General features: G+C 44.2%; 1 protein-coding gene across 7 annotated transcripts in view; it reads right to left on the minus strand.

The window, feature by feature from the left end:
- Positions 1 to 27,716, minus strand: part of dock10 (dedicator of cytokinesis 10) — a 213,338-nt gene that overhangs the window by 101,276 nt on the left and 84,346 nt on the right. For all 7 annotated transcript variants that reach the window (XM_067450021.1, XM_067450016.1, XM_067450015.1 and 4 more), the window contains exons 3-4: positions 8,883 to 8,972; positions 3,517 to 3,599 (exon numbers count right to left, since the gene is read on the minus strand). In XM_067450021.1, coding sequence (XP_067306122.1) covers positions 3,517 to 3,599; positions 8,883 to 8,972 — 173 coding nt within the window. The remainder of the gene's footprint in view (positions 1 to 3,516; positions 3,600 to 8,882; positions 8,973 to 27,716) is intronic.

A 27,716-nucleotide genomic window follows, 5' to 3' on the forward strand; every position in this document is an offset into this window, starting at 1 on the left:
AATAATAAAAATGACCTTCTTCTTTAAAATAATAATAAAATCAATAAAAACGGCATTCTTCTTCTAAATAACAAGCGTCATTAAGAATAATAATCATAATAATAAGAAGAAGAATCTTACAAATTGTCATGTAATTATTAATGTGAATGAATCTTACTCCACATCACATCATCATCACTATTGTACACCCCAATACATGTGCCGCGATACGAAATTAAATGCTAATTGTTTCAAAACGTGTTGTAAAATAATGCATTGTGATGGTAATTTATCATCCAAACAGCTTTAAACTGCTGGAGTGCGCTTCTCAACCCCCACACTATTAACAGTACTCGTAATTTGGGTCCATATTTTGTTTTTGTGAGCGCCTTTAATCCCACTCTTTAAACTCCCAAATAAAACAATTTCGGGTTTTTTTTCCACTTCCCTGGTGATGGTCTCAATCATCTCAATAGTTCAGTAGTCAGGGCACTGATCAGGGAGTCAGCCCGTTGACTTATGTCCTAATCAGTGCCCTGACTAGTGGACTAGTGAGATGATTGAGCGCGCCCGATCTCCACGTCGGAGAAGTTTCGCTTCTTTGCCGTCTTCTGTTTGTCCATTGCGTAAAATGAGGGCGTGCGGGAGGCGGAGACTTGAATATATAGGGGCGTGTTATTCTAATGACGATCGTTTTCAGCCGCGGGATTTATCAAGGGCAGGTATTGCGTACACCTGGATTGCAGAGGTGCGCACAGTTTCATAAATCAGGCGGTGAGAGGAGTGTAAGCACAATCTTACGCCAACATATACACCCGTTTCTACGCAAGATTGATAAATGTGGGCCATTGTCAGCGCAGCTAACTACGGCAGCTGGTTCAGTCCAAAAATGATCAGTACTTTTGCAGTTGGTTCTGTTCGAGGTCGGATCACGTTCTCACCACAAACAAACCGCTCCAGAGTTCGTTTGAAATCGTACCGAGACCACCTCTTTAAGGAGGTCTCGGTACGCTTGTTTGGTCCGCTTTTGGTGCGCACCCGAGTGCGATTGCTGCTTTCAGACCTGACCAAACGAACCGCACCAAAGAGGGAAACGAACTCTAGTACGATTCAACCGAACTAAATGAGGCAGGTGTGAAAGCACCCTTAATGTGTGTGGATGTGTGACAGCAGGTGTCAGGACGTGTGTGCAGAGCTCTGCTTCCACTGTTCAATAAACATTAGAAGCAGAAGAGTTAAATATATATACGCGCAACGCATGACAAAGAAAGCAACAGAAATATGCGCGCATGAGAAGAAAAAGCGCGGCGCGGGACGTGCTCACGCTATTGGACTCTGACCTAAAGCGCGCGCACACGCCTTTCAGACAACAAACATGCGATCGCCATTCAGTTCTTTCGCGGATTATTATTTGGGTTTGAATGGTCAAACATATGTAAAAATGCACAGTATTTCATGCGAGTATTCAGGTAAACACAGTCGGATATGTCTTTAGTGAACGTGTAGCCTACAGCTGAGTAATTAGATCAGTGCAGGTCTTAAGCCAGACCTAATATTCTGTGATTAATGTTAAGCAAACAAAGAAAAATAGAAAACCACCACGTTTGGCTAAATAACTAAAATATATTTATTAAGAATCAGTGTAGAGTTAAATTATAGAGTGAAGACTAAGTAAGCAGTTTTATATTTGATTATTGACTTGCTACTGTTAAATAGACCTAATGAAGCTGAGAAATAAAGCACTGTTTTTGTCATATTGTTTGTAATTTGCATTTTTTGTTTATTTTTAAAAACAAGATACAACTAAAAATCTATATTATAATTATAAGATTACATCTTAAAAATATTAAATTACTCGAATCATAAAATAAGATTTTGTTCATCCCAACCTGTTGAGAAGTGAAAGGTTAGTGAATGATAACATGATTGATAATGATGATCTCTGTGAGGATGTTCACACTGGCATGCAGTCATTACAGCAATAAGAGGAGGGAATGGGCAAAAACCAGCGCAGGAACATGCTGGCCAAGTGAATTTTTAGTAACAAAAATAAAACAATGAATAATAAGTTATGTTGTCATATTAATCATATTATCTGTTTTTGTTTGTTTTTTACTGTGGTATCGATTTAGTATTGGTATCGAGATATTTTAGTCTGGTATCGTATCGAAGTCATAATTTTGGTATCGTGACAACACTTGGAACATGATCTTTACTTAATATCCTAATGATTTTCAGCATAAAAGAAAAATCTATAATTTTCACCCATCCTATGTAATGTTTGTTTAGTACCCGAGCAACTGGTTTTGTGGTCCAGGGTCACATATTGGCTGATCCTCTTTGTTCTTCAGTGTTTTTCAGACAGCTGCTCCATGATGATTGCAGCTTTACGGGAATGTTGGATTTCTGTCATTATTTGTACTATAGTACACAATGCATTATGGGCGGGTCCGTTTGAAGCACTAGCATAAGTGGTGTTGAACGGGTGTTTCACAGGAGTTTAAATAAGAGTAAGTCTTCTCATGTCCGTGTTTGTGGCGCTCGTGACAGGAACATCCGAAGCGGAGAGGATAGAGAACTTCTGTGAGGAGCGCATTCTTTTAAAACTGGACCGGTGATTTTGGTGAGCGGGAACTGAAACTAAAAAAGCGGCACCTGAAACAAACTGGCTCCAGTTAAAAAGATTTATGACAGGAATATATGTGGAAAATAGAAGAAAACTACTCGAATCCCATAAGAGGGAACTTTGACTGCATCGGGGAGCTGTCCTTTTAAAACTGGAGTGTTTTCTCTCACATCCATAATCACTAGAATGTCGAGTGACTGAAGAGTAGAAACTAAACAAGCTGGATTGGTGCTTGAGATTTTCTTATGAGAGAGTGATTATAACCGCTTTAAACAGAGAGGGAAATCTGTCCATTCACTGTAACATCTATTTCCAATTTTCTGTATTTATTAAAGGCTTCCAGTCTTTGTTTATCTTGGTGAAATAGCTGGTCAAATATGTTTTTAAACATTATTATTGTTGCGTGTGTGTGTGATTTTTTTCAATCTTCAGCCTATTTTGGATTCCATTCAATTTCTGACCCAGATCTGAGTGTCCAACATGGCCCATTGGGTTAAGTTTATCATTATTATCAGATTTTAAGTTTAGAAAGTTTCTCTTTATGCAATTTTAAGCCATTATTTGATTCAGTAGCACTTTTAAAGTGACAATGTTACATGTGCTTACTACAGAAATAACAGTATATTATGTATAATTACAGGTTAATAACCCTTTAACCCTAAACTGAAGCCTAATCCTAAACCCTATAGTAAACATGTAGTTAATAGTTACCTCAAGCACTTATTTTTGTAAAATCACTGTAACAACATGACCTTACCATAAAGTGTAACCAAAGTTTCTCGTTATGATGACTTACAGAATTACATTTCTTACTCGGCTGTGGTGGAAATGGTCTTCTATAATTTCAAGACAAATGGTTTGATGGTAAGAAAATGACGGCGTTATAAGGTTCGGTGGGGCTGTAATCCTACCTGGGCAGCATGCGGTAGTCCCCTGCATACTCTTCATATTTATACTGGATCACATGCAGCTGGGAGTTGAAGTATTGACAAGCCTATAGGAGAACAAACAAACAAAAAGTTATATAAGTTCCTCCGATTCAAAAGTGTGTAATTTTCTGAGTTAAGTGAATGATCACTGGCATATAAAAATATTTTAGGTAAAATAAACTTTAGGTTAAACACCGAAGCTCAAACATGATTTCTTTGGTTGCGTGTACATCCATGCATTCACTTCTAAAAATGAATTTAAAGGCACAATATGATATGATTTTTTGGTTAGAAATATCCAAAAACCACTAGAACAGTGTTATATATTTTGTTGACTTGTGTACTTACATTATCTCAAAGGTTTCCAAGAATTTTTAAATCCAGAGAAATAAGCATTTTTGACCGTGTGTGTGCGTCGCCTATCGATGACAATTTCTATTTTGTAGAAACCATGAAAACACCAAATAAGTTTTAATATTTGTTGTGTTTTATTAGACAGGCGAGCAACTGTTTGGAGACATTCATCGACAGAAAAGGAATCCTTGTTCTCTAGCTCAAAACAGTATTGTTTACATCTGGTTTTCTTGATTTACCACAAGTACCATACATAATATGGATCTAGCTCAATGCCGTGTGAACAAGTGTCTGAGAACACACAGGGTAGCATTATAACTTTCAACATACCCAAATGTGTCTAATATGATAACAGCACAGCGTTACCCCACATACACATGAGCGGGAGAAGCAGAAGCGCTCAAAGCTCGGAGAAATCAAGCCGTCAACACGCATTTGTTTTGAATAAGCAGAAAGCAGAAAAAATAAGAAATAAGAATAAGAAAAAGCAGTTTCTGGAAGTATTATCTGACACCTGATGATTTACATGATCTGTGCATGCTCAGTTTTCCAGAGGGCTGTATGTGAGCATTGAGAGAGTTTCTCTATGAAGAAACCCAAGCAAAGTTTGTCGTTTTGTTTAAGGAATTTGGGACAATTGTCTGCGCCCCGAGGATCAGGAACTGCTGCGGCTGAGGCGGGGAGGAAACTGAGATTGTGCGGCTCACAGATGGAGCTTGCAGAGGAATTCGGAAACAGTATGGAGGCAGGGAGTGCGCTTCTGGCTTCAAGCCAAGAAGAGCAGATTTTGGCTGTAGAGGACGAATGTCTCTGAGCCCTCACTGCCTGCCTGCCCCACGCATCATTAGTTGTTGGAGGCTATGTCCTCTGTCACAGACATATTGGATCTGCCCTGAAGGCGTGAAAGATATGAGATTGTTTGTAGCAGGTTTCCATGGGCGATTTTTATCCAGCTCTTATCCAAGCCTTTCGTTTCTTCCAGATCTGCACGCTGAGGTTACTTAAAGATCTTAGAAGAAACCATATTTGGCCAGCACTCAATGTGTTATTCGATGCCACCTCTTGAAGAGACACTGACCAGCTACTCTCACTAGAGGAGGCACTGAAGTTCAAGGTTTATCCCGTTTGAACAGCAGTGGGTCAGTTCTTGGGCTTCAGAGGCCAAATAACATCTGCCTCCTTCCTTTCCCTCTGTAGTAGCCATGGAAGTTTTAAATAGGGGTTGTTTGAAAAACTCAGAAGTTTTGTCAATGCTTTCTTCTCAACTGTCATACCTACGAGTGAACAGCGACAAGATGTATCTAATCTGGTAGACATTTTCCCGAATATATTTAATGATTTTTTCTCCTGGTACTTCTGTCATCCAGCATTACATCAAGGTCGGTAGTGCATTTCCAATAAAGCCACATGAGTATTGTAAGAAATAAAATGTGAAAGTGAAGAATCTTTTGTAAAAGCTATTCTTTTACAACGTGTTTTTCAAGTGTTTTGGTACCAATGTGTCTTAGAGCTCACCACATGTTTGGTGCCGATAGGTCCTTTCACTATTGTACTGATTTTAGTTCATTCTGTTACTGTGCCTGATGCTTTTCCACTGCACCATAGTAAAGACTATATTGACAACCTTGGGGTGGCGAAATACATTACGATGCTAGATTTGCTTAAAGATTACTGCGTTTGTAACTCCCAAACACTTTTCTTCAAAATACAAATATTCGGGCTGCGAAACGCACCGGTGACGTTGCAATGATTAATGTAAATGGCTCTAGGTGAGGTTGCTAACTGCAATTATTACTTAAATGACATAGTCATTTATTCATGAGTTTTTATTCACAATTTGTACAGTGTCCCAACTTTTTTGGAATAGGGTTTGTATAATCATAATCAACGATTGGTGTTGGTCTTTAATGGTTCAGCTGTTAAATTTAGAGCTTCGTTACAAAAGAGGATCTGAGAATGTGGTGGCCAATGCCCTGTCACAAGGTTCAACACTGAAGCTGCTTTGAAACAATAGTCATTGTTAAAGCGCTATATAAATAAAGTTAGAAGTTTTGTTTCTCTGTATGATTTTATTTAGAGTCCTTTTTTTGCTGTAAGAGGCGAGGGAAAATAGAACAGGTGTGACCAGACCTCAATATGGATTAAGCAGCACAATTTCCTGCTTTAGCCCGTAGCGGCTTACATTTTGTGTACTGTGCAGTGTGTTTCTGCCAGCTCGCCATAAAGATGAGCTTTGAGATGAGACCATCAAATCACAGTTCTGGATCGGGGCTAACTATCACCATCCTGTAGACCTCTCGGTCACCTCAAGGCTGTGAGGTATTGCCTCCCACCCTGAATTAAGAGTTTCATCTTCATCATCGCTGTTTCAAGCTAGCATCAAAACCACCATTGAATTATCACCATTAATCAAAACAAGCTCTCAATCTCTCATCCTCACCCCACAGCTCATGGTAAATGGACTGCATTTATATAGCACTTTCAACAGACCCTATGGCCATCAAAAGCGATTTACGTTTTGCCTCACATTCACCCATTCATACACCGACGGCGATGTCAGCCACATAAGGCACCATCCAGCTCGTCGGGAGCAGCTGGGGTTAGGTGTCTTGCTCATGGACACCTTCACACTTGGTCAGGTGGAACCGGGGATTGAACCACCAACCTTTCAGTTTATAGGTGTAACAGAAGGCTAGCTTGTAGCAGTTGCTGTGCGAGTAAACCTCACTCCTCTGACCTCAAGAGACGCTCTAGCGACTGACGCTAGAGGTTGCAGCCTTTAGCCTCCTTGTTAGAGCGTCCGACTCTCATGCCGGCGGACCCGGGTCCAAGTCACGGTCCGAACCGAAGGGGTTACATAGGCAACCTACATAAACCACTGCTGCTCCAAATGATGCTGTTGTAATGGCTGCAGTGTGTGGTTTTGCATTGTCCTGCTGAAGTACACAAGGCCTTCCCTGAAATAGACGGTGTCTGGAGTGGAGCATAAAACCACTCTAAAACCTTTATACACCTTTTAGCATTCATAGTCCTTCCAAAACATGCAAGCTGTCCATACCGTATGCACTTATGTACCCCCATTCCTTTAGAGATGGTGGCTTTTGAACTGAACGCTAACATCCTGGAAGGTCTCTGTGATTTCCTACAAGAATGTCAAATTTGGACGCCTCTGACCATAGAACACTTTTCCACTTTGACATAGTCCATTTTAAATGAGCCTTGACCCATTGGACACGGCAACGCTCCTGGACCATGTTCACATATGGCTTCCTTTTTGCATGATAGAGCTTTAGTTGGCATCTGCAGATGGCACAGTGGATTGTGTTTCCCGACAGTGGTTTCTGGAAGTATTCCTGAGCCCATTCAGTAATGTCATTGACACAATCATGCCGATGAGTGATGCAGTGCAGTCTGAAGCCTGAAGACAACAGGCATCCAATAAAGGTCTTCGGCCTTTTGTCCCTTAAGGCGGGCGTACACTGTGCGAATTCGGACACTCGGAAGGTCGTGAGATATTGCAGACGCTACGAGTCATTTTAATTTGATCATCGCATCACATCAGCTGGTACACGGCACGACTGTTTGCACCGCGAGCCGGCCGCGATCACACGGAGCTTTCAATGTTGCTGCTATAGCTTCAGATACAAAAAATAAAGAAAAAAAGGTGTGCAAATGATTTGTTGAAAAGCAGAGAACAGCCATTCCTTTTAACCGAAACAACCAAAGGGAGAGAGAAGAGTGCACGTGATAGAGAGAAAGTGTGTGTGTGTGTGTGTGTGTGTGTGTGTGAACGCAGTATGTGGCAGCCACTGAGCTAATAATAGTCATAGATTGAGCGTATGTGACGTGCTTGTGCATGATTTGGCAATAGGGGACAGCCATATGCTGGTAAAAATCGGGCCGACTCCCCGAACTTTTTAAACATGTTTAAAAATTATCGTAAGGTCGGGAGGTGCTCTTAACGTGCTCGGCTCGTCTCGTATTTCCTCTCACACGGTGCGAGCCGCGACCATACGAGCATCCACGATGTCCACGCGATTTCTCCCGAGAAAAAAAAATCGTCTGCGAGTTCGTACGACAGCAAAAATCGCACCGTGTACGCCCGCCTTTACGCACAGAGATTTCTCCAGGTTCTCTGAATTGTTTGCTGATGTTATGCACTGTAGATGCTGAGATTTCCAAGCCTTTGCAATTTGACATTGAGGAACATTGTTTTTAAAGTATTCCAGTCTTTTAACACACTTGACATATTTCACAGCCTCTGCCCATCTTTACTTGTGGAGACAATTTTCAGCGTTTCGTCCACACGGATCCGGCGTTTTGGAAGCATAAATATATTTTCTTAAACCTGGTCCCACAGCGGATAAATCAGAAAACGACAATCTTACTTTTTCATGTGTTTACCTAATCCATATATTTTCTGAAACGGTGATGTAATCACACTACGTCCAGCACGGTGAAAGAGTTAAAGGGATACAACTACGGGCACTGGGCATGCGCTCATCAATATCGCGTAATTTAATTACCGTATCTGCATTATTGTAAGGGGAGGTTTAGGGATGGGGTAGGTGTAGGTGTTAATAAAACACATCTGTTAAGAAGCAAATGTATTTATTGTTATTTTATAGTGAGATTTTGCCTCACCTCCGACCACTGCTATAACCTTCTAACCACAACTCTTCTTCTCAGTTATTAGTGTATTTTTGTGGCAGAATTACAGCGCCACACAATGATATTGTGTTTTGAAACACTGATTGTATGGAAATAAATGATGTGCAAATGTAATGACAGCATGGAATTGGAGTGATTAGTCGTGTTACAACTGCTTAGATGTTTGTGCTACAAGTTTTGAAAATGTACACTTTACACAGTTGCCCTCCTGTCTCCTTCTGTATTTCTAGAAGACTAGTTTATTTGGGATTACAACCAAAGCTACACACGCACGCACGCACGCACGCACGCACACACACACACACACACACACACACACTTACCTGTCTGACCAGCAGACATTCAGCATGTTTGTCAGCTCCCTCTGGCACAGTGGACTTCACGGTTCTCCTCTCTACAGGAAGAGTGGACACCTAGAGGAAAACAGACAGAAAGCATTTTGAACAGAATCAAATGTATCATGCAGGACAGGTTTATGGGTGTCATGTAGCCTGGATGCCAGTCGAACTCAGCCCCGCCCACAACATTTTTAGGTCGGGCGGTTTGGTCTGGCCTCGCTCCATAGAGGAGTAATTATCCCCGAACAGAAACTGTTCTGACCAATGAGATCATCAGGGCGGGCTTCAGACGATGACGGACAGATGATCAACAGTAACGTAATCATCACGTCATCAAAGGGGCTTGGATTATATTTGTTCGAATCTTAAACAGAGAGCTTGTTTGTGCATTCACCTTCACATTTCTCTCAGAAATGATGATCATGTTGGGTAAGTACTCTGTGTGTCATTAAATTATTAAAAACATTTTTTACAACACCGGCAAAGATCGTGTATTCCAGCCTGATTTCAGCGCGCATGCAGACAGGGTTGCCAAGTTTTTACAACAAAACCCGCCAACTACTAGCCCTAAACAATAGCTTCTACATTTACCCGCGGACATAGAAAATCCGCGGAAAAAAACGCGGAGTTGGCAACACAGTGCAGTTGAGCTCTGTTGACGTCTCTTTGTTGCTCTGATTGGTTGTAGGTCTGTCCAATTGATGTCTTTCCTGGTTGGGTTGAAACACGCCCCATAATCACAGCCCAATGGAGCATCAGACTCATATTCTGACTAGAATTGAGTATGATCACGTCAGGCTAGGTGTCATGACTCTGAGGACTATATTCTAATTGACAAATAAAATATATGGATTGTCCTAATTGTGAGCTTGCTTATTTTACTGAAGGGTTTATTAAAGGGGTCATATAATGCCATTTTTATACCAGTTATTATGATTCTTTAGTGTCTAAATGAAAACTTTGTAATTTACTTTAATTAAAAATTCTCGTTAGTATTGCAAGAAAACACTCATTTTACCTGGTCAAAAACAGCTCTGTTTTCACACGAGTCTCTGAGGACAGATCATAGACCGTAAAAAAGATAAACTCTATCAATTTTATCCGGAGTCGAACCGAGACAAGATCAGAGCTCCAACGAAATTCGACATTTAAGGCTAAACAGGACGATTCTGAATGGTTGGTTAACATAATGTCACTTTGCAGGGTAATGTTAGTGCGAATGCTATGTGTTTACTGATGTATATGTTAGTTCATTGACAGATTGATGTTATACCTAATGCCAATAAAAACTTTTTTTCTGTTAATGTCGTTTTGTCAGTGATGTGTAACATTATCTATGCAATGTAATAACTGTTACAACACGATTTATTTTTAGACAGTAAGACACCCCATCTACATAATTAAGCTTAGTGTTAACTTACCACATCCACGTTAACTTTAAAACCAGCGTACACAGTTTGTAATAACACAATAACCATACCGTGTTGTTAAAGATACACTGTGTAACTTTTTTAGTTTATTCTTAGCTAAAAACACTTAGTTCCCATTCAGTCGGTCACTCTCGACGCCACGTCGGAGTACCGACGAATAGGAATCTCGCTAGCGAGAGCCAATCTACTTCGAGTGTAACTAAACGAGCCAATGCACATTGGCATGCAATGATTGCACCAGCTGCCCATGCCACGCAGAGCGGGTATAAATGAGGCACAGGTGCTTGCATTAAATTAGCCTTTTGCTTCGGAGCCGAGTGGTGAATGGATCGTCCTGAAATCACTCTCTACAAGCGTGTGTTAACATTATAACGAGTCAAGCTCTTCGGGTGAATCTCTCCTCGTTTGGTGTTGGAGTGACGGCATTGCAGCGGGGTCGAATTTCTCTCTTTCACTTTCGATTGTTTTATTGAGCAAAAACAAGGGCTGTTCTCACAGCTGGTTTGGTGCGCTGTTTTAGAGCGCTGAAAGGCCGTTTTCACGGCTGGTAAGAGATCGCCTTCTATGAGAAAGAGAGCGCGCATGACAGGCTGCACGAATTCCCTGTCTGTGTCGCCGCGACTATCCCCTGTGTGCTTCAGCACCCCAGAGAGCATTTTCCCTAAAAGAGCTGCACAGGTAGAGCTTGCGTCTTTTTAAAGATGACAATTTACCTGTGTGTTTCTGGTTGCGGTTGTTCCCTGTCCTCACTGACGGCCACGAGCACTGTTTCACATGTCTGGGCTGCATGCTGAGACTGCGTTCGTGGGTGGTTCATGTTTTCAAATGGGAACATGACCACGTCGGCACGCCGGTCGCGACTCTTCTTTCTCCGGGAAGCTTGAGTCCCCTTTGTTAGAGCCCTGCACGGGCCTCAAATCTAGGCCCTAGCCCGGCCCGGGCCCGAGACGCTGAGGCCCTAGCCCGGCCCGTGTCCGACAGCTTATCAAAATTCTCGGCCCGAGTCCGACTGGAGCCCGTTTTTTTTTTTTTTTTTTTTTTTTTTTTTACATTGTTGCAGCCATTAAAATAGTTCTGTTTTGTTTTTAATGTCAAAGTAGTTATTTTTCGTTTCGTTTCTTTGTTACGTTAATTTAGAAAAATGTTTAGAGCATTTTTTTGTTTGTTAAATTAAAGTTTTAATTTTTTTAAGTGACGACCAAAAGCGGCCAGCGGCCGACAGTGAGTTAACCGCATATTTAATTATTTTAGTCTCTCAAATCAACTCTTGACTTGTCTTGCCTATAATAAAATCCATAAAACACTTCAAGCATCACAATGTTAGTTAATTTCGCCAACTATTACCACCAGTAGCCTAAAAGGCATTTTTGACGAGCTGAGGCAGGCTGATTCTGCTCGCGGCTCTCGCAAACGGAGCTAAACAAATAAAATAAAAAAAGCACATGCAGGTTGTCTTATAGCCTACCTTACACCTACGCAAATGAATATAAATCCCATCTTCAATTCCCGGGGTACATGCTCATTTAACGGAGTTTACAGCAACGGAAGCAAAAGATTAAGATGCATTTTATTCAGCAGCTTATTTCAGATTCAAATACCACATAAGAGAGCGCGACGCACTGGTAAGATAATGATCTCATTCATCTCATTCATTTGTATTGAAGATGATGGTGTTTTTGACTATCTTAGACTTATTTTAAGTTTCCTTTACGGCCATTTGCGTTGGCTTGCATTAGTCATTTGCGGCGATGCGTGTTGCAGCACCATCATATCTATCTGACTACAACATATAGCCCATAAAACATTGTGACACATAATGACATAATGTTTGAAAGTCTGTAGGTTAACATAAATGCAGATAGGCCTAATTGTAATAATAAAAGACAACATAGCCTAATTATCGATTTTGAAATATTAAACCAGTCAATACAGAACGAATTATTCTGTAGCCTTTTGCCGTCAATACCATGGATATGGCATGGGCCGGCTACTGCCGAAGTTGTCTTTGCTGTATCAATAGGCAATATATTTATATTTAACATGAAGTATAGGGCTTCCCTGTACATTAATAGCACCAGACGCCCCGCGGATGACACGCAACAGAAACGCCATGCTCACACCACGCTTGCAGTGTGTCTCCGTGTTGAAGAAACGTGCGCTGCTGCTGGCGCGGACTCTGAACCTATGCTCTGAACACTGTGCGAGCCATCTTAACAGTTGCGTTAGCTATTATGGTCTCGTGTTGTTTCCACCAGCGCAGAACTCATTGTTCCTTTTAATTGATAAAATAAATATAAAACGAAGGAGAAGCCTATAAAAAGGCCCGAAGCCCGGCCCGCGTTTTAGGTATGACATGAAAATTGGCCCGAAGCCCGGCCCGAGGGGCGTAAAAAAGTCGGGGCCCGTCGGGCTCGGGCATAAATGCAGGGCTTTACCCTTTGTTGTTGGCCAGCCGCGGCTCGTGTGTAAAAGCACAGCCGCGGGTCTGCTCGACACTCTGGGAGACCGTGGAGATCAGCGAGAGCTGCCGCCGGGGGAAACCCGGGCGGACCTCTCGCTTCTCTGCGTGTCGTGTGCCGTCGAGCGGCTAAGCTGCAGCGCGCGTTGTCACGGCAACCCAGCGCTCGCTCGCCGCTCTATGTGCGCTGTCCCCGGGCCGATTTCCCGTTGTAGCGCCCTCCCTGGTGGCCACAGGAGAGGTCTACTTTGGTGTAATGGCTGGGGTGACCTGAGGTGGGTGGGGCTTCTTCGGGGATCCAACCCCCTGGGGCCCCTCCCCCTCTAGCGCACTGCAAGCTGTGCAGCTTCTGGATGGAGTTGCTGGTCCTTCTTAGGGGGGAACCTAGCATTTCATTCAGGGCTCCAGCTGAGGATCAGATGTCAATCGCTACATCGGAGAGAGGGCTGTTGTGCTCTGTGAATGAAGATGATGCTGAGCCCACTGTAATGGTGTGTGCTTTGCTGAATCAGATTCAGAGTCAATAGCCATGCTTTCCTGGGATCTATCCCAGATGTGCATGTAAAACTTGGCAGTATGGAACTCCAGAGGGACCAGCACTGCATAAGTTTTTCCTCCCTCACTACCCTCCTTGGTGGGGTGGCTGTACGCAGACCACCTCCGCCCTGCACTCTTAATGCACGAGGGTAGTTCTGAGTCGGGGTTGAGCTGCGCATGTTGACTAACCGTGATCAGGTCATGGCGCAGGCCCTCGGCCAGACGATGTCCACCTCTGTGGTCCAGAAACGCCCCCTGGCTTGCCTTGCTGAGATGCGAGTGGTCGTCAAAGTACGCTTCACGATGCTTCCATCTCACAAGGTGGCCATTTCGGCGACACTGTTGAGAACTGAGCCCAGCAGTTCTTTGCAGTCGGTAGCGGGCTGAGGAAATCAAGCTTCAGAGCGCCTTATGGGCCGCCCCTCAGTCTGCTTGTCGCCAAAGGCGTCGCCCCTGCAAAAAAAAAAAAAAAAAAAAGGGACCCTCGACACAGTCTGCTCTACTGTGTTCACGGCAGGAGGACGACGCCACCCGTCTCTACTGCTGTTTAAGCGGTTGGTGAAACATCACCTCTGAGACGGGTGACCTGGAGATGGGCGGGGCTGCTTTTCCCCGGAAGAGGGCCGGGGAATGTTTTGAGTCTAAATTCTGTTCTGCCGCTGGTCACAACCAGTGGTACCCAAACTCTCAAAAAAAAAAAAAAAAAAAGCAGTTCCTCTATCTCTGGGTCCTCAGGGGGCTTGGAGAGTTGTGGCTGGTCAAACGCCGGACCACACTCATCCTCCTCCTGTTTCGCCAGCAGGCAGCAGCGGATGACGCAGGGATGCACCACAGCCTCCTCGCGGACCCTCTGCCCTCCGTGGAATCAGGTATGTGTTGCACAGCACATTCACACCTCACTGCGGGCCACCTCCACGAGACAGCCGCCCCAGGCCGGTGCCGGTATTCCACCTCGCTGCCCCATGGTGGGTACGCCGGTGGTCCTGATGTTCCCGCTTGTTCGGTCTCTGCGAGCCTGGTTAGAGCTCCCCAGTCCGTCTCGCTGGCTCATTCAGGCCATCAGGCTCGGCTATGCGATTCAGTTCGCCCGGCGTTCCCCCTCCCAGGTTCACGGACGTCCGCTTCACTTCGGTGAAAGCTGTAGACGTCCGTGTCCTGCGTGCGGAAATCGCAGTCCTACTGGCGAAGGACGCGATAGAGCCGGTCCCTCCAGCCGATATGAGGACAGGCTTCTACAGCCCGTACTTCATTGTACCCAAGAAAACCGGTGGGTTACGGCCAATCTTGGACCTGCGAGTACTGAATCGGAGCCTTCACAAGCTACCGTTCAAGATGCTCACGCAGAAACGCATTTTCGAGTGCATCCGTCCCCAAGATTGGTTTGCAGCGATCGACCTGAAGGATGCGTACTTTCATGTCTCGTTTCTCCCCCGACACAGGCCGTTCCTGCGCTTTGCGTTCGAGGGGCGAGCATATCAGTACAAAGTCCTACCCTTCAGGCTGGCCCTGTCCCCCCGTGTCTTTACGAAGGTCACGGAGGGGGCCCTTGTGCCCATGAGAGAACAGGGCGTTCGCATCCTAAACTATCTCGACGACTGGCTCATCCTTGCACAGTCCCGGGAGCAGTTGTGCGAACACAGGGACTTGGTGCTCAGACACCTCAGCCAGTTGGGTCTTCAGGTCAACTGGGAAAAGAGTAACTCGCCCCCGTGCAGAGGATCTCTTTTCTCGGTATGGAGTTGGATTCGGTCAAGCGGACTGCGCGTCTCACGAAGGAGCGCGTCCAGTCGATGCTGAACTGCCTGAACACGTTTCAGGGCAGGATGGCGGTTCCACTGAAACATTTTCAGAGGCTCCTGGGGCATATGGCGGCTGCGGCGGCAGTAACACCGCTCGGCCTGCTTCATATGAGACCGCTTCAGCATTGGCTTCACGGCCGAGTCCCGAGATGGGCGTGGACACGCGGCACGTATCGGGTGAGCATCACTCCGTCCTGCCGCAAAACCTTCACCCCGTGGTCAGATCCCGGGTTCCTTCGGGCCGGAGTGCCGTTGGAACAGGTATCCAGGCATGCTGTGGTCTTCACGGATGCCTCGTCCATGGGCTGGGGTGCCACGTACAACGGGCATGCAGTGTCAGGGGTTTGGACGGGCCCGCACCTGCAGTGGCATATCAATTGCCTCGAGTTGCTAGCAGTACATCGTGCACTGAGCCGCCTCAAGGGCCGGTTACGGGGCAAAGATGTACTGGTCCATACGGACAACACGGCGACCGTTGCGTACATCAACCGGTAAGGTGGTCTACGCTCACGTCGCATGTCGCAACTCGCCCGCCATCTCCTCCTCTGGAGTCAGAAGTGTCTGAGGTCGCTTCGGGCCATTCATGTCCCTGGGGTGCGCAACCGGGCGGCCGACGAGCTGTCACGAGCTGCGCTTCCGGGAGAAAGGCGGCTCCACCCCCAGGTGGTCCGGCTGATCTGGGTTCAGTTCGGGGTGGCACAGGTCGACCCGTTTGCCTCCCCTGAAACGTCCCACTGCCAGTGGTTTATTCGCTGACCGAGGGCACACTCGGCACGGATGCACTTGCGCACAGCTGGCCCCAGGGTCTACGCAAATATGCGTTTCCCCCAGTGAGCCTACTTGCACAGACACTGTGCAAGGTCAGGGAGGCAAGGAGCAGGTCCTGTTGGTGGCCCCGTATTGGCCCCACCGGACTTGGTTCCCAGAACTCATGCTCCTCGCGACAGCCCCTCCTTGGCCGATTCCTCTGAGGAAGGATCTTCTAACTCAGAGACGGGGCACCCCCTGGCACCCGCGTCCAGACCTCTGGAAACTTCATGTCTGGTCCCTGGATGGGACGCGGAGGTTCTAGGTGACTTACCTCAAGAGGTAGTTAACACCATCACTTCAGCTAGAGCACCGTCTACGAGACGGGCCTATGCCTTGAAGTGGAACCTGTTCGTCGATTGGTGTTCTCTCCGCCGGGAGGACCCCCGAAGATGTTCGATCGCGTCAGTGCTTTCCTTCCTGCAGCAGGGGTTGGAGCGGAGGCTGTCGCCCTCCACCATCAGTTTGCGTTGCTGCTATTTCTGCCATGTAGAGGTAAGTCGGTGGGGAAGCACGACCTGGTCGTCAGGTTCCTTAGGGGGCGAGACGGTTAAATCCTCCTCGACCTCCCTCCATACCCTCTTGGGATCTTGCTCTGGTGCTCCGAGCACTTCAGAATGCCCCATGTGAGCCCTTGCAGTCAGCAGAGCTTAAGATTCTGTCCATGAAGACTTTACTGTTGGCTGCATTGGCCTCCATCTAGAGGGTAGGGGACCTGCAGGCATTTCGGTCGACGATTCGTGCCTGGAGTTCGGGCCGGGTGACGCCCACGTGGTACTGAGACCCCGGCCTGGCTATGTGCCCAAGGTTCCCACCACTCCCTTCAGGGACTAGGTGGTGAACCTGCAAGCGCTGCCCCTGGAGGAGGCAGACCCAGCCCTAGCTTTGCTCTGTCCCATCCACTCAGGTACATGGACAGAACTCAAGCTTCAGGACCTCAGTTCAGCTCTTGGTCTGTCACGGAGGCCAGCAGAAGGAAAGGCTGTCTCCAAGCAGAGGATGGCCCACTGGTTAGTGGATGCCATCACCTTGGCTTACCAAGCACAAGGTGTGCCCTGTCCACTCAGGGTACGAGCACACTCTACTAGATGTGGTGCATCCCCCTGGGCGCTGACACGTGGCGCCTCACTGCCAGACATCTGTAGAGCTGCGGGCTGGGCGACACCCAACACGTTCGTTAGGTTCTATAGCTTACGTGTGGAGCCGGGTTCCTCCTGTGTTCTCACCTCAAACAGGTAGAAGCACTGAGAGGCCCGGCTCCTGTCGGCTTGCTGCGCCTTGGCGCTTACTTTCTCCAGAAGCAAACTCTGTGAGTCCTCCACCGCCCTCGGTGCCGGGCGTGGCGGAGCGTCCGGCATCAGGCCTCCTACCGCTGAATCCTTGAGAACCGGTATTGGCTTGGGGCATGTGAGTGACCCTGCTGGGATCCCACATATTTTTCCATGGTTGCTCCTCTCGGAAGCCCGTGTCTTTCCCTTGGGAGAGCCCTCCTTTTAGGGATGGGGCCCCCTCACGGCGGCGGGCTACGGCTCAGCTCTGTGTCCACATAACTCTCCTTGGTATGATGTGGTTCCGCAGCGGCCCCCCATTAGGGCATGCTTCCCAGTGTTATCCAATAGTCACTGAGCGGGTCATGCAGAACAGCAGTGATGGACTTCTCTGTGTGAGCCCCGTCTCGTCAGGTAAGAGAGCTCAGGAGGCTCACACAGGGCACTGGAAGGGGGCACAGGCCATGGCGCTTTGGTAGGGATTCCTATTCGTCGGTACTCCGACGTGGCGTCGAGAGTGACCGACTGAATGGGAACGTCTCGGTTACGTATGTAACCCTCGTTCCCTGAAGGAGGGAACGGAGACGCCACGTCCCGTCGCCATGTCCTCTGTACCCTGCTGGGGTGCCATTTCACCTACTCGGCTCCTCAGCAAAAGACTAATTTAATGCAAGCACCTGTGCCTCATTTATACCCGCTCTGCGTGGCATGGGCAGCTGGTGCAATCATTGCATGCCAATGTGCATTGGCTCGTTTAGTTACACTCGAAGTAGATTGGCTCTCGCTAGCGAGATTCCTATTCGTCGGTACTCCGACGTGGCGTCTCCGTTCCCTCCTTCAGGGAACGAGGGTTACATACGTAACCGAGACGTTCTTTCAAAAATATATGTGCTCATTAATGTATATTTACTTCTTTCAAGGTATAAAGTATTCTCGTAAGTTTATAATTTGCCATTGAAAATACATACGGGTGAGGGTTCGAATGGCGGTCGCCATGTTGCTCCTCCATCTTGAAAGTACATTAGCCAAAGAGGGACATACCCGTACATTCAAGCTTTGCCTTTCACGTTTTAACACACGATGGCACCGTGTCGAATGTGAAGAGGGGGATTGCCATGTTAATCTTGGACTTAATCGGCCACCGTAGGAGTTAAAACGAAATCAGAATTGAGAGGAACAGAAACTATTATTCACTGGATGGTCATATACCTTTACACCGCTAAATGGGGGAAAATATCACAGTGTAGCTTTCATTATAAACGTGGGATTATGAATTATATTGAGAACATCATACACAGAAAGCATGCCGTAATTTAACGTTACTCTCTAAACTTTAGCTGCAGTTCATCGTGAAGCGTTTCAACTTCTTGTGGAGGGGCAGCATAAACACGAAGAGCTGGTACAGATCTTTATTCAGGAGCAGGTGAATTAAATGTTCGGATTTAGGAACATCCGAATGACTGCTGTGTTCATTATTACACCCAAGGACAGAAAACTACAATCGCCCAGCGTCTCTACTTATACAATGGCGGACTAGAACGACCATAGACATCATATAGATTTGAAACCTATATAATGTCTATGGTAACGACGACAGCTTGCGCTCGCGAAGGGCGGGTCTGAGGTGAAACAGTGCTTGTCAATCTACAGTCGTGGGAGGGGTGTTCGATCGTGTGACATCACACATCGAACGGCTCGATTTGAGACGGGGGAAAACATATAAGGAGATTAAAAAAAAACACTGGATGGATTTTTATCATTACAGGCACTGCCAACACACATTTCCATACAATCAGCTTGTAAAAGTGCATGTACCATTATATGACCCCTTTAAGTCCTACATTTCCAACCACAGGTCAAGAATTAACTGAAGGGTTAACAAGAATAATGACATAGGTGGATTTAATCAGACATAATGAGTCCGGGCAATGGGTTGGAAGATATAATAGACTGTTGTAGAGATATAACAGAGATAAGCTCAAACATAAACATGCATACGTAATAAAATATCCACACATGTGGATAGAGGTGTGCAATAAGCCAATAGCTGTATCTGGCAATGTAAAAAAATATTTATATCTATATTTGGGTAACATCAGAATGTTTGGTTAAACTATATGGGAAGTAGCCTAGAAATCTAGACGTACCCTAGCGGCAGCAAATCTAATCTGCCACGAGTGTCGTCTAGAAACTCTCAATACCCTTCTGAGCTGTAATCGCCAAACTCTGGTCAGGCCAATCACATCGTTTATAGAGTCGGTGGGCGGGGCTTAACATAATGACGGCAGAATTGTGCTTGTGTGTTTTTTTTAGTAAACACAAAAGCTGGCGAACGTCTGTCTTTCGAATCAGCTTTGTGACTCTGGAAGACTTGGAGTTAAGCTTTTCACTGAGAAATGAACGACACTGAAGTCATTCTTAAGAAGGGAAGATGTGTTTTGCCGACCGGATACGGCTTTCAGCGAGCTCCGCTTCACCGTCGTTGCTCTGGTTGGTTGTAGCGCTATCCTATCGCGTGCAGAGGGAGTTTGAAAGACAACCGTTTATCCGCCCCTCAGATTGAGCTGTCAATGGTGAGTTTCCAGACCAAACATCTTGATGTGGGTCAGGCTATATGGGAAGTTCATTCTGAATGTAATTAATTTACGTGTGCGACAGGTATAACATTCTCACCACTTTTTGAAAGACATCCCTGTTGAAATAATCAGCTTGTAAGGTACATTTTGAAGCATGGCGGCTGGTTTGAGCTGGTTTATGCTGGTTCTAAGTTGGTCCTTAACTGGAGCTAGTTTCTTAGGACCAGCACTTGACCAGTTAAAACCAGCTCATGAACAGCTGCAATGCTTCAAAAAGTACCTAACAAGCTGATTTTTTTCACCAGAAATAAAACACAAATAAAAAAATTAGCCTGCTGAACGCATGTGCAACACACAAAGAGAGCATGTCCAATTCCTGATCATTTAATCCACACATGTAACACAAAATACATTTGCACTGGACTTGATCAGTGGTCAAACAGACATCCCTTTTTATTATCAAATTCAATGAGACAGACAGTAAACCACGGCCAATATACACACCTAACAATTCAGGCTACTTCCATACAGTATTTATATGCTTCTTGCTTTTTTAGAGCAGCCCTCATATGAAATCACTGGGTGTGTTTACATGCACGTTCTTAAGCCGGTTATGCCTGATAAGCCGACATTGAACATGGTCATGTAAACGCAGTAACCCGTTTTCTTTTATCGGAGTAAGGTCATAAACGGCGTAAGAATAAACCGGTCGGCGACAGGTAGTTTTTTGGCCTCTTACCCTGATTTTGTGCTGCATGTAAACGCATTAACCTCACAGTAAATTCCCCAGTGTTGAATTAACACCGGTCGGTGTTCATATGGGAACCACCAGCAGGGTGTTAAAGTAACACTGAAGCAGTGTTAGAGTTAATAAGATACTGAAGTGATTAATTGAGTGATGATTGTTTGATTATTGATGACACCTGATGATAATGAGCAGAATCACTGAAGGAAAGATGGTGCTGTTTTCTTGAAATGTTTGGTCACCATTATGGAGATCAGTGTTTCCTTTAGTTGGCCAGTTTGCCTCTTGGCTTCTGAGGTCAGTTTGTGATTTAAGCAATTGTGTTTTTTAAAACACTTAGTTTGTTGTGAAGGCAACAATATTGCTTTCATCATCATAAAGCAAAATGTTTTCTTAATGTCTCATTGATCAAAACATTTTTTTTTATGTTAATTGATAATATTCACCAACAATACTTTCTTGTAACTAATAAAACAGTCAGATTTTTTTTTTTTTTAATAAATGGTGTTACTTATTTTAGATCCGCACAAATCAAGAATCAGCATATGAATCTCAACAATGGTGAAATACTTGCATGCTGGGAGCCATGATTTTTATACTGTAGTGGCTCCCAGAATGCATTGCAGCATGAAAGCATGTCACCGTTGTTGAGATTCATTCGCTGATTCTTGATGTTTCTGTGTTTGGATAAAGATTATTTTTCAGTATGTTTGATCTGTGGTGAGGAAGCACTTGAATATAATCTATTAAGCGTTAACTAATTAGAGCCAGGGATGAGTATAATCAATATTTTTTTTATGATGAACCAAGGTTTATCATCTGATAATCTTTGGTTAAACTTATTTTGTAACTAACTGTGTTTTGATAAACACTGTTACACAAATTGATATCAGAAGCCAAGAGTCAAACTGGCCAACTAAAGGAAACACTGATCTCCATAATGGTGACCAAACATTTCAAGAAAACGGCACCATCTTTCCTTCAGTGATTCTGCTCATTATAATCAGGTGTCATCAATAATCAAACAATCATCACTCAATTAATCACTTAAGTATCTTATTAACTCTAACACTGCTTCAGTGTTACTTTAACACTCTGCTGGTGGTTCCCATATGAACACCGACTGGTGTTAATTCAACATCGGGGAATTTACTGTGCTGCTTTCTGTCGGCTTATTGACACATATATATATCACAAACGCAGACTCTTTTAAGACCCACAAAATTGTAAAGATGTGTTCTTTCATCTCATGCAGCAGAAGCAGAAGAGGTTCAGTCTAAACGCTGCATAACCATGAGGGATAATATGAGCAGTAAATCTCCCGCTGACTCGCTTTATTTAACATCACAACTGACGTAACATTTGAAAAACTCCCGAGTCAGATATACGGACATTATTAATTTTGACGGCACTACAAGGAAATAACACGGTTTATTATTTAAGTCATATAAACGCGGTTTACTTGTGTTGTCAGTTTACTGGTGTGCATGTAAACGCACCCAGTGTTTAATGTATGTGCTCGTGGTGACTACTTCACACACTAACTGCTGAACACCATAAACTGTAACGGGTCTATTTGATAGCGCTGGGGTCATTTCATTCACTTTACACACTTACTTTGGTAGCACACTATTTTAGATAAATAACTCAAAGTGACCTTGCTCTCCTGTTATAATCCAGCAGGAATAAGGAGTGACAGCATCTAACAACACTTTCTTATATAATTAATTTGAATTTGTCATGCGTTTAGTGTCATTATCCGTGCCTATCTGAAAATGGAAATTGGCTGAAATGAACAAAACTATAAACACAACGAATCAGGTGTCACAAATCTGGTCAATTCAGAAAAGTTCATGCATTTATGACCTCAAGGCTAGATTATTGTTTTAATAGGTGGTTAGCCTGCAACTTTACAGCAGCTAAAGCATGACCATATTAGCTCTTTTCCACACAGAAAGAGCTGGATGAAATATTCTTAATGATATCAATCCTGTCTTGAGTCATAATCACACCGTGAAGAGGACTGGCCACTTGACGGAGCCTGGTTTCTCTGGTTAGAATGAATCACTTATTGTCTTCCGCATTTTTCTGTTCCCCATTTGTTAGGATTAAAACGTTTGCTAAATTAATGAATGTAAATGTAAGGTGGACAGTTCTCACTTCCTATAGTGGGTCAGCCACACAAGCAGCTATTATGTGATTCACCCTTGCATATTGTGTGATTATTTAATTCTATAAACTATAATACTGATCTGCCAACATTGTCACTATATGATAAATTAAAATAAGCTGATAACATCACTGCTTTCTCCAGTACGACTGTACAGCCAAATCTAATTTTGTTGCAATATTATCCTGTTTGACACTGAAGTTTGAATTGTCATTGTAAAAGCGCTGTATAAATAAAGATGACTGATTGATTCTGTGTGCTTTTCTGCTAATATATTGATCATTTCAATTCTTTGCTTTTATATGATGAAAAACTCAAAGTAATTATCAAGCGTATAGCGTCAGTTCTGGCTAGTCAAACTCGCATCAGCTGACTGTCTGCTGATCACATCTACCTAATACTCAATCAGTCATCATTGACAATAGTCGTCCTGACAGAATTGATTTTTTTTTTTTTTACTTTCATTTCATGTGGCATGAGAAAGAGACCGAGCAATGTTGTCCAGATCAGTGTTTTTTTTGTGTTTTTTTTACAGTTTGAAGGACCTACAGTATATAATACTCCTCTTGCAGGCTGTCATGATTCCTGTCTTGTGTTTAAAGATTTTTAAGTCAAAAATGATTATAATGTCCTCAGATGTGCCAGACTCCTTGTGTTCCAGCATTTCTTGAGTTTCTTGTCTCGTCCTGACATGGATGTATTGTTGAGGTGTTCATTCTGTTTCCCCGGTTTTCTAGCTCCTGTGTTTGTTTTGTTATAACTTTTTTCTATTATTAGGAAAATAAACATTCAGAGAATAATAAACTACTTTTTTTGTTTCTTAGGTCTACACCACTACAAAACATCAAATATGGTAAACACAGAAGCTCAAATGATGTACGAGAACCAATGAGGTTTGTTCTACACTCTAAAAATGCTGGGTTAAAAACAACTCAAATTTGGTTTGAAAATGGACAAACCCAGAAATTGGGTTGTTTGAATGGATCCATTCATTGGTTTTAAAATAACCCAATTTCTGGGTTTGTCCATTTTCAACCCAACTTGTGTTGTTTTTAACCCAGCATTTTTTAGAGTGTAGCGGGACGCTTTATTAGGTGCACCTGTTCAACTGTAGCCTAGAAATCTAGACGCACCCTAGCGGCAGCAAATCTAATCTGCCCGTGAGTGTCGTCTAGCAACTCTCAATACCCTTCTGAGCTGTAATCGCCTAACTCTGGACGGGCCAATCACATCGTGTATAGAGTCTGTGGGCGGGGCCATAATGACGACGGCCGAGTTGCGTTTGCGTGCTTCTAGTAAACACAGAAACTGGCGAACGGCGGTCTTTCGAATCAGCTTTGACCACGACTCTGGAAGACTTGGAGTTAAGCTTTTCTCTGAGAAAAGAACAAAGAACGGCACTGAAGTCATTCTTGGTAAATGGACTGCATTTATATAGCGCTTTTATCCAAAGCGCTTTACATTTTTGCCTCACATTCACCCATTCATACACCGACTGCGATGTCAGCCATGTAAGGCGCCATCCAGCTCGTCGGGAGCAGCTGGGGTTAGGTGTCTTGCTCATGGACACTTCGACACTTGGTCAGGTGGAACCGGGGATTGAACCACCAACCTTCTGGTTTGTAGACAACCTACATGAACCACTGAGCCACTGCCGCCCCAACAGGCGATTTTCTTCTTTCTTCTTAAGAAGGGAAGATGTGTTCAGAGTTTAGCCGAACGGATACGGCGAATGTTTAATCAGTCAACGAGCTCCGCTTCACCTTCGTTGCTCTGGTTGGTGTAGCGCTATCCTATCGCGTGCAGAGGGAGTTTGAAAGACAACCGTTTATCCGCCCCTCGGATTGAGCTGTCAATGGTGAGTTTCCAGACCAAACATCTTGATGTGGGAATGGCTTGTCAGGCTAGTTCAACTGCCCATTAACACAAATATCTAATCAGCCAATCACATGGCAGCAATTAATTTAGGCATGTAGACCATGACATGACATGACCAACACATCCCCTGGAGTGTCTGCAGAGAGCGTGTGAATTAAACTCCCCCTGTAAATGCCTCATCAACACGACATCCTCAATAAACCCATCTCTAGTGCGACGACTCCAATCTATCAAATAATCTTATGAATATCTAGAAGAGATAGAATATCTAGCCAGAATTATAATCATACATGGTCTGTTCATCTTTTTTCTCCATTCTGGCCCTGAAGGAGTTTTGTTTCCTTGCCACCGTCGCCTTTGGCTTTTGGCTTGCTCAGTTGGGGACACTTAAATTTCACCTATATTCCTAATCTGCCCGCATTGACACTATATGATCATTGAAACGATCTGATAACATCACCGTTTTCACCAGAGCGGCTGTACAGCCGAATCAAATTCCTGTTAACACTGTGAAGCTGCTTCGAAACAACCGGCTTTACAAAGAAAGGTGACTTGACTTGACGACATGGACTGCATTCAAGTCCAATTTTAGACATGCACTCGCAAACTTCTCTAAGCACCCCCCACCACCACCACCATACTGAAGTGAATTCAACTCCATCAAGTAGGTGAGGGAAGTTTATTTAGATCAGGGGTCCCCAGACTTGGTCCTGGAGGGCCGCAGTCCTGCAGAGTTTAGCTCCAATCCCAATCAAACACCTGAACCAGCTAATCAATGTCTCACTAGGTCCTATAAAGGCAATGATTAGCTGGTTCAGGTGTGTTTGATTGGGGTTGGAGATAAACTCTGCAGGACTGCGGCCCTCCAGGACCGAGTTTGGGGACCCCTGATTTAGACAGACCCTCTAACCCTCAATTTTGTCCGAGAGATTGAGTCTACTAAATGTGTACACAGGCAAATCCATAGACCACAATGTAACATGATTATGAATGCCTTGTTGTTGTCAGAGGTCAGAGGGGAATGGCCAGAGAGGTTTGAGCCGATTAAGGCAACAGTAACTCAAATATCCACTCGTTACAACCGAGGTCTGCAGAAGAACATCTCTAAACACAATGGCCCTCATTTATCAATCTTGCGTAGAAACCGGTGTATATGTTGGCGTAAGATTATGCTTACACTCCTCTCACCGCCTGATTTATGAAGCTGTGCGCACCTCTGCAATCCAGGTGTACGCAATACTTGCCCTTGATAAATGCGGCGGCTGAAAACGATCGTCATTAGAATAACACGCCCCTATATATTCAAGTCTCCGCCTCTCCCACGCCCTCATTTTACGTCATGGACAAACAGAAGATGGCAAAGAAGCGAAACTTCTCCGACGTGGAGACCGGGCGCGCTCAATCATCTCACTAGTCCACTAGTCAGGGCAGTGATTAGGACATAAGTCAATGGGCTGACTCCCTGATCAGTGCCCTGACTACTGAACTAGAGAGATGATTGAGACGCGTCCATCGAGACCATCAGGGAAGTGAAAAAACAAACAAAAAAAAAACAAATTGTTTTATTTGGGAGTTTAAAGAGTGGGATTAAAGGCACCTACAAAAACAAAATATGGACCCAAATTACGAGTACTCTTAGGAGGTTGAGAAGCGCACTCCAGCAGTTTAAATAGCTGTTTGGATGATAAATTACCATCAAAATGCATTATTTTACAGCACGTTTTGAAACAATTAGCATTTAATTTCGTATCACGGCACATGTAGGCTATTGGGGTGTACAATAGTGATGATGATGTGATGTGGAGTAAGATTCATTCACATTAATAATTACATGACAATTTGTAAGATTCTTCTTATTCTTATGATTATTATTCTTAATGACGCTTGTTATTTAGAAGAAGAGTGTCGTTTTTATTGATTTTATTACTATTATTATTTAAAAGAAGAATGTCATTTTTATTATTTTGTCAGTCTGAATTATTTTAGTCCCTGTCCGTGCGCAGCTGCCGGGCCAGGCGGGCCTGAAACGTCAGGTAAAGCGCACAGGCTCGCGACTGGAGGAATACATATGCCTACAAATCAAACGCTTTGGTAAAGTCACACAAATTAAACATTGACGTTCATGTTGCACAAAAATAAACACAATGTTGTTGTTGTGGTTTTTAACAGTGGGTCATATAGCATATCTTGTCAGTGCGTTTTGTGGTGATAGGAATTGTTTTTCTGCGCATTTTCCCACTAACTCAAACGTGCGTACACCACCTCCTGAGCTGGCGTAGGATTTGAGCGTGCCGTACGCCAACGTCCATATTGATAAATCTCAAAGTCACCGTGGGTTTGGGTGTACGCAAGGTGTACGCTGGAAATTTGGTGTACGCACTTTTGATAAATGAGGGCCATTGAACCTTGAAGCAGATGGGCTACAGAAGAGGAAACTGATGCTACAATTCACATCGGATCACCAAAACTAGACAACAGAAGAGACTAGTTTAGATGTTGATGTTTTGTTGAAAATGTTTGGTCACCATTATGGTGATTAGTGTGAAATTTAATGGTGATTGAACATTTTCAATTAAAAAAAAAACTAAACATCTGTTAAATCTCAAAAGCACTTCTACTGAGACTTTGAGATTTTTATCTTAAATTGATTTCAGGCTATGTGGCTTTAAGTCATTTTCTGAGAGTGCAAGCTTGATGTTGAACCAACATCACATTGTAACACTGATTCAGTGTCCTTACTATTGATTTTTGGAAGACATTTTTTCAACATTAATTGCGAATGCAAACATGAAGTTTATTCAATACAGTTGACATTGACACATTAACATTGATTTAACATTGTTTCGATGCTGGCTTGCTATCTGGGCAGTGTAATCATCTCCTGATGGCCTCCTCAAGCAGGATAACGTGGCATGTCACAAAGCTCAAATCATCTCAAACTGGTTTCATGAACATGATGAAAAGTTCATTAAACATTAAATGTCAATATGGACCAAAGTCTCTGAGAGATATCCCCAGAACCTTGTTGAATCGAGGCCACGAAGACTTAAGGCAGTTCTGAAGGCAAGGCGTACCTAATAAAGTGGCCGGCGAGTGTAAATTTGGCTTACTATGTGAGGACTAAAGGCCCAAATTTGCTCATCATAGAGAA

The sequence above is a fragment of the Pseudorasbora parva genome, chromosome 8 (genome assembly GCF_024679245.1).
Source record: "Pseudorasbora parva isolate DD20220531a chromosome 8, ASM2467924v1, whole genome shotgun sequence".
In the NCBI taxonomy this organism is placed as follows: Eukaryota; Metazoa; Chordata; class Actinopteri; order Cypriniformes; family Gobionidae; genus Pseudorasbora; species Pseudorasbora parva.